At 61.1% G+C, this 7,351-nt stretch overlaps 1 protein-coding gene across 1 annotated transcript; it reads left to right on the top strand.

The window, feature by feature from the left end:
- Window positions 1–1,885: 1,885 nt before the first annotated feature.
- MRPL22 (mitochondrial ribosomal protein L22) lies at window positions 1,886–4,852 on the top strand (the record flags this gene model as incomplete). Its single annotated transcript, XM_084243116.1, has 4 exons — window positions 1,886–1,906; window positions 2,978–3,055; window positions 4,118–4,187; window positions 4,627–4,852. 4 exons carry the CDS (start codon window positions 1,886–1,888, stop codon window positions 4,836–4,838), a joined length of 381 nt encoding a protein of 126 aa, XP_084099242.1. The 3' UTR covers window positions 4,839–4,852.
- Window positions 4,853–7,351: the final 2,499 nt, after the last annotated feature.

The raw sequence follows: 7,351 nt of genomic DNA, 5'->3' as shown, positions 1-7,351 counted from the left end.
AGTAGTGGTAGAGGCACTCACGCCAGCTCCGTAGTGCGTAGACAGTCATGGCTGCAAATACGGAGAGGGTGGGCGAGGGGGCGGCGAGCTTACGACAACAGGCCTACGACGACAGGGTTTGTTTCTCGGGAGAACAAACTGCCCAGAGGGTCTGACTGACCTTCCTGCCAGCCATCGCGGGTGCCAGGTGCCGGGGGCAGCGCATTCGTTACTCCCCCACAGCCACTGAACGGAGTTGGCATTTCCCTGCGGGCCGGCAGTGTGGCCTCTCTGCGGGAAGCCCGCGCTGCCTCTTCACCCATTCATCTCTTGGGGCGACACATCGGTGCCCTTTGTCTAGCTGCTCCGCGGGGCTGGGGCCCTGGGGTCAGGTCAGGGACCCACTGAGTCTCCCGTGAGCCTGTTTCGGGCCTGGGCTGGCTGGGGGCGGTGAGGCGGGGTGCCGGCCGGTTCGGGCGAGGCCAGCAGTGCCCAGTCTGCTCATCGCCTGACTTACTCGAGGAACCGCCGGCCCTCTGGTCAACCGAGAGCTCACCCTCTGCGGCAGCTCCTGGAAAGCAGTCTCTGGCCGAAAACGCCCAGCGTGCTTTCTCTCACCTGCCTCCAGAGGCCCGGCAGGGTGGCACGGCGCCGCGCACACCCTCAGCGCGGCCAAGTGAGCCTGGTGTCTGTGTCTGCAGGCTCCTTCCGCCCCCCGGCACCGCGCCGCACCTGCTCTTCCACACCGGCTCCTCCCTTGACATTTCCCGAAGGTGGGAGAAGAAGAATAAAATCGTTTACCCTCCGCAGCTGCCCGGAGAACCTCGGAGGCCGGCGGTAAGTTGTGGGGGGCGGCTCTGACCCCGTCGTAAGAACAGGGAAGGGGCCTGGCGCAGACTGCGCGTTGGGCCTGTCTCCGCGCCAGCGCCAGGAGCCCCCTTGTTGAACGGCGCCTCTGCTTGGCCCCCTGGGCGGGGCCTCAGCCCTAAACTCAGCTCGAGGCGCCCCGCTTCCTGCTCCGGGAGGCTCGTGGGTGTTCCGGGTGTCCACGCGACAGATGGGGACCCCAGCCCGTGTGGAAGTCACACAGAGGTTTCTCCAGCGCTTTCTCTTTGAGCCGACACGTGGTGCTGCTCTGTGATGCGCGCACCTCCACCCTCCGTCTCGAGTGTGATCGTGAGAGTCCCCCGGGAGTATTTTGCCCTTCCTGGTGCTGCGTGGCCAGTGGGGCGGGGGGGAGGGGGGGGCAGACGTTGCCCCACCTGGTGAATGTTGGTCTTTCAGTGTCAGAGAGGACGGCTGGTCGCTTTCCCTTTTCTTGCCGACTCTTGCTTCCTTTCCCCGTGCCCTTGCCGGCGTGACAGGGTGTTTCTCAAAATTTGAAGATGATCCTGTGTGACTCAAGTGTGAAGATGGGCTGCTGCGGGGACCCGGCACTGAGCTTTCTGTGGGAGGGTTTTTTTGAGCTTGTTGATTTTTTTTTTTAAAGATTTATCTATGCGCACAGGAGCCGGGGTGCGGGCCCGAGGCGCGGCGCAAGCAGGGAGCCGCAGCCCGTGGTGCTTGGCGTGGGAGGACAGCGCCGTGCGGGTCCTTGCACTGCCCCCGCGTACAGATGCTGCAGACGCTGGCCCAGACGAGGCCTTGGTCGCTCCCCTCTCGCGCCCAGCGAGCGTCTGCTAGCGTGAGGCTCCGGAGAGACAGCCACGGCGGGACGAGCAACTCCGCACGGGCCTGCCGCGCGGGCCTGCTCTTACCTTCCATGGCCGCACTTTGATTAGGCGTGAAGAGAAAAACCCTGCATTTACTGTCATCACCTTCACGCGGATACAATGGCTAATGATTTTCCCCTGTCGATAAGGAAATCTACCACTGCCGGAGACAGATCAAGTACAGCAAGGACAAGATGTGGTATTTGGCAAAGCTGGTAAGTCCCGAGGACCAGCTCTGGGGCCAGGGCTTCCGGGCGAGGCTGGGCCCTTCCCCGGGCATGAAAAATCAAAATAACCTGTCCTGGTTATTTCCAAAGAGGGAGGGATGTGGCGCGTGTTTAGGGAGTTCCTTGGCAGCTACCAGTGGGTGCGTGTTTCAGTTTGACCTTTGTCCTGAGACGCTGGTCACACTGCCCGCGCGGGGCGCAGCAGGGAATCCGGCCGTGCCAGGCACGCCAGGTGGCTCGCTGCTCTGTAGACGAGGGTTCACCTGATCTAGAGCCATTGCCCCCCGCTCTGTCCCCCCAACACTTGCTTTTTAAGTTGTTTTCCCTGGAACACGAAACTCATGTCCGAGAGGAAGGCGGCAAAGGGACGCTCCCTCGGGTGGTGCGGGTGCCCGAGGAGGCCCCTTCTCCCGGGCGGCCCTGCCGACACCTGGGTGTGTGCTGTGTTCGCATTAGATTTTGACTTCAGGGCCCTGGTGGTGCAGGGGGTTGAGCACAGCGCTGTGAGGCTGTCCGTGGCCTTTGGGACGCGAGTTCAATCCCTGGCCGGGGAGCAACCCACATAGCGCAGCAGAGTCTCCCGCCTCGCCCGCTGCTCCCCTCAGCAGTGTGTTTCGGTCCATCTGCCTGTTCTGCTTCCCACTCTCTCTGGTGAATCCTCTCACTCCCCTCCGCCCCCCAACTCTGGTCTGTACCCCACTTTTTTTTTGTGGGATCCTTGCCGGCGGCCGGGGAACGAACCGGCGCTGCAGAGACTGCGGGCAGCCTCGCAGCCCAGCACTCAACCGCTGCGCCACCAGGGGAGGCCCTGTACCCCACTTCTTTAAAAAAAAAAAAAAAAGATTTTGACTTAAGAGGGGACTGTCCGTTTTCAGACTTGCTTGTCTTTTGCCCCTGTAGTTAGCTATTTTAATTTTTAATTGAAAATGTCCTCCAGCTTCATGAGGGATGGTTGACATATAACTAGTCAGCTGTTGTAACAGTCACTCGGATGATGTGAAAAAGGAACATCGTGTAAACTTTTTCCTCTCCCCTCTCATCCGCCGCCCTTCTCTGCAGATCCGAGGGATGTCCATTGACCAGGCCTTGGCGCAGCTGGAATTTAGTGACAAAAAAGGGGCCCAAATAATTAAAGAGGTAAACTGAGCTCTGGGGGCGGGTGCAGAGCTGCCTTCTAGAACGTGGGCTCGCCCCCGCGGTCCCCGAGTCCTGTGCCTCACGGGTGCGTGTGCCTTCGGCGGGGCTTCCCCAGATGCAGTTATTTGTGCCGGGTTTCTTGTTTACTGTCTGTCTGGAAAGTGATAAACCTGAGTTTCAGGGGGCGGGTGTGTGCCATGTGTTTGCTGTCAGCCTACACATGCGGACACGGGCTGCCGCGGGTTGAGTAGACAGCGCAGTGGGCTCAGCCTCGGGCCCGCGGCACCTAGTCCTTCCTGTGACACTTCTGTGTGACCTTGGACAGGGGCCCTCACCTGGCTGCTCCCGCTTTTCTCATCCGAGAGCCAGGTGGGGCTGGCAGAAAAGGCCTATGAGGACCCCGCAGCTCTGAGTGTCCTGATGGTGCCCGAGCTGGCAGGTCCCTGTCTCAGCGACCTCTGGGGACAGCAGCGTCGTCCGGTGTCTAGTCAGTCCCGCCGAGAGGCTGGGTCAGCTCAGGACGCTGCCCCCGCGAGCCGCCATGCTTCCCCCCCCATCCTCTCTCTGGAAGCAAGGGCTCTGGTGTCTGCTGGTCCCGATCTCCGGCGTCCTGTTCTGGAAAACGCGTTCTGGAGGAAGGGACTTCAAAGTATCTGCGGAGCTTAATAATTCTTAGAGGAAATTCTCAAGTGCAGTTTTTCTCCGTCTGATGTTTGGGTCCAGAGTTGAAGAATCCTCAGCCATCTCCCTCTTGAGTTTCCCGAGCTTTGGACAAGTCTCCGACTCGGGGACACGGTGTCCGGTCAAGGGCACTGCTGTCTCCCTGCACGTCACACTTCCGTGGGAATAGCCCCGCGCTGCACCCCCCGGCCACGCCGCCCCAGGGACAGCTCCCACGTCCTCCTCTTTCGTTTCTTGTCATAAATTTGACATTCGCTTTTTAAAACTGAGTAAAACAGGGGCGTGTGATTAGCCGGCTCGCGAGCAAGGTCACAGGGGTGAGAAACGTGGCCCGTTGCAGCGCAGGGCCGCATGTGAACGCCTTTCTTTTCCCCGTTTGAGATTCTCTTAGAGGCGCAGGACATGGCGGTGCGAGACCACAACGTGGAGTTCAGATCCAACTTGTACGTAGGTAAGAGCGCGTTTCCTCTCTGCGTCGGCGCGGGGTCCGTTATTCGTGGCCGAGCTAAGCAAGAACAGGACTGAGTTTGGAAAATTTGTACTTTGTGTGACTGACTGAAAGGTGGAGGGGCCCAGAGGTGCACTTAAAGACCCTCCGTCTGTGAGGGGCCGGGAGGGCCTGGTCCCGCGGGCCAGACATGGCAGGCAGCAGTGGGGGTCAGGCTATCCAAGAGGGACAGGGAACGTTTTGGGGGACAGGTTTATGGTTTTAAGACCATGAACTAAGTGTAAGGGTCTTAAAATCGTGCTGTGGGCCTCCCTGGGAGGCCTCTGTGCCGGCCCTGCATGGGCCCCGTGAGCGCCTGTGGCCTCAGTGTCTAGGGAGAAAGGGCAGCTCCCTGGGGGCCGCTGTCCTGAGACCTGTCCCCTGACTCGCTCTCTCCCTGCAGCGGAGTCCACCTCCGGGCGCGGCCAGTACCTGAAGCGCATCCGCTACCACGGCAGGGGCCGCTTCGGGATCATGGAGAAGGTTTACTGCCATTACTTCGTGAAGCTGGTGGAGGGCCCCCCGCCCCCGCCGGAGGCCCCCAAGACGGCGGCCGCCCGCGCCCAAGAGTACGTGCAGGAGCTCCGCCGGCGGACGGTCATCCACTCTCTGTGACGGCCAGGCCGGCTGCGGCGGCGCCCTGCTTCCTGAGGCCAACGCGAGTTAAGGATGGATGCCTTGTGTGACCCGTCGTGGCGTTTCTGAGCCGACGCACAAGTGCTGGCTTCGCGGAAATGACATCCAAGGCTCTGCCCGTGGTGCCAGCCTCTGGGTGTGGTCTGAGGCCTTGGCCCCTGGGAGGGGGCCGGCTCAAGTCCCTTCTGAAGGGACCGTGGCCTTCCAGCCAGTGACCTGCAGGGGAGCGGACAGTGCTGCCTGCGCAGGGATGGGCACTCACCTGTCCTGACCCACCTGCTTCCTCGTGGCCCTGGGAGGGTGGAGGTGAACCAGCTGCCCTGGGAGTGTTTCAGGGTCTGCGCTTCCAGCTCCCCTCAGTCCCCGCGGGCCCGGGGCGATGGCTGTCGTCCTGCTTTCGCTGTAACTTAGATTTTATTAGGGGCACTCACCTAAAAGTCCAGGACCGCTTTAACTTTGGAAGTTTTCTTCTATTCAATAAAGCCTGTTCTTGTCTGCTTCCAGCAGTGCTCTTGCTGCTTTGTTCTGAGCCAGTTCAGTTCCCTGGAGCCCATCTGGGCGCTGTGTCTGCGCCCCGGCAGCAGGGGGCACGCTTTCCCCCTGCAGCAGCCGTCTGGGGCCTTCTACCTGAGCAGGTGTGCTGGCAGGTGTGCTCCCGCTGCCGGAAGCAGCTGGCCATGCCCGCTGGTTCATGCTCACTTCGCCTGGCCTGTGGGTCTGACTCAGGCAGGCTTGTGGGGAGCTATTTCCTGACATCTGTTTGGGCAGCAGTTCAAGTGACCTGCAAGGAGGCCCCCTGGAAATCCCCCCAGGCCACGGAGTTCGGGGCATCTTCTGAGGTGGTTCCTACTGCAGAGCTGCGCACCGCCTGTGAAGTGGCTGCAGACACCCTGAGAGCACCTGCGTTGATTTGCCGCTTTTCAACAGGATGAGGCTCCTTCCCTAGGAACCTTCTGGGTGTCCAGGCAGCCTCACGCCTCTAGGTTAATGAGGCCTGAATCCCGTGACCAGGCCCCTGAGGTCAGCGTGGGGCAGCCCCTCTTGGTTCATTGTTCCGCAGCCCTGACACCCCCGGGCACACCTCCCAGTCAGGAGGCCCACCAGGCCCGCCCCAGCCCTGCCATCCAGACCACCTTGCCCGGGGCCGCCAGCCACTCTCAGAATCACCCCGGAATTTGTGCGTGGGAGTGGGGGTGCTCAGAAAGGGCAGAGCTGGGGAGGAGCAGACCTGCTAGCCCAGCCCAGCCCGAACCCCCAGGCAGCCCCCACGCTCCTCCCCCAAGGCCGTCTGCGGGCTTGGCCTGGTGATATTGAATTAAAATATTTTATTAAATCTTGACTAATGTCAATAAATTTTTTAATTCTTAAATTAAAAAAAAATATTTTCCCCATCAAAATTGTGTCTACTTGCCATTGGCTCGGAGAACTGGCAGTCTGGGGCAGACCTCCCGGGCGGCTCCCTCCCCTCCTCCCGGAGCACCCCCCACCCCTCCCCGCGAATCCCTGTGCCCTTTGTGACCTTGCCGCGGGCTCGCCGGGCTTTACCCCCAGCCATGGGGAGATGCCTTTCGCTTTCTGGGTGCCCAGCACATGACAGGTTTTCTAAAGTGGTTCTGTTTTCTTTTTTCCAACCTAACAAAAGTCACCTGGTAGGAGTGGGCCAGGTGCTGAGCAGCCGGCAGAGGAGGAGGAAGCAGCCCCTGGGAGCAGGGAGGGGGAAGTCCAGGGTGGAGCCCGGGGAACCCCCAGCGCCCTGTTTCCCCCCAAGCAAGTAATTGAATCTGAGGACGTGGAACCCTCAGGCACAGAGCACCCGCTGTAGCTGAAAACTGGGTGTCCAGCCTCCTCCCCAGGCCCAGCCCTGCCGGGGACCTCACTCCCCTTGCCAGAGCGCAGCTCCCTCTGGGACAGCCAGAAACACCCGCTGTTATTTTTTGAACCATTTCCCGTCGGCTGTGTCCCTCGGGGCCACCGTCCTCTCCAGAAGGAGGACACACCCTCGGGGTGGGGTAGCCCCTGCACCCCGCCCACCTCACCCTGTCCCTTCATCTGGCTGTTGCCGGGAGCTGCCTGGAATCTGAGGGGCGCCCTCAGCACCCTCCTTCCCGCCACTGCAACAAAGACGTGACTTAGTGAATGACAGAGTCACTGTCAAGGCCACCCCCTGATGAACCACTTCAGGAAACCTCCAGCTGCCCGGGCCCAACCTGCCACCTCCCTGACCTGCGACAGAACGCCCTGAGCTCACGCTCGCACCGCGTCCCGTCTGGTGAAGCGCACAGCCCCTTAGCCGGCCGCGGTCTCTCTGCTCCCCTTTCTTCCTGTTCTTTCCAGTCCACGGGCGGGGGGGGGGGGGGGCATATAAAATAGCCAGTGACTGTCGCACCCACATTCCCGGACAGCGCTCAGGATGACAACACGAGTCCCAGGAGTGCAGCTCCCGCGCAGCAGAGAGGACAGGTGGGCCTGCCGCCACCGGGCAGCCTGCAGGG

This window comes from Talpa europaea, assembly GCF_964194135.1.
Source record: "Talpa europaea genome assembly, chromosome: 9".
NCBI classification, from domain to species: Eukaryota; Metazoa; Chordata; class Mammalia; order Eulipotyphla; family Talpidae; genus Talpa; species Talpa europaea.
The sequence above is the reverse complement of the archived record's forward strand: the minus strand, read 5'-3'. Positions and strand labels throughout refer to the sequence as shown.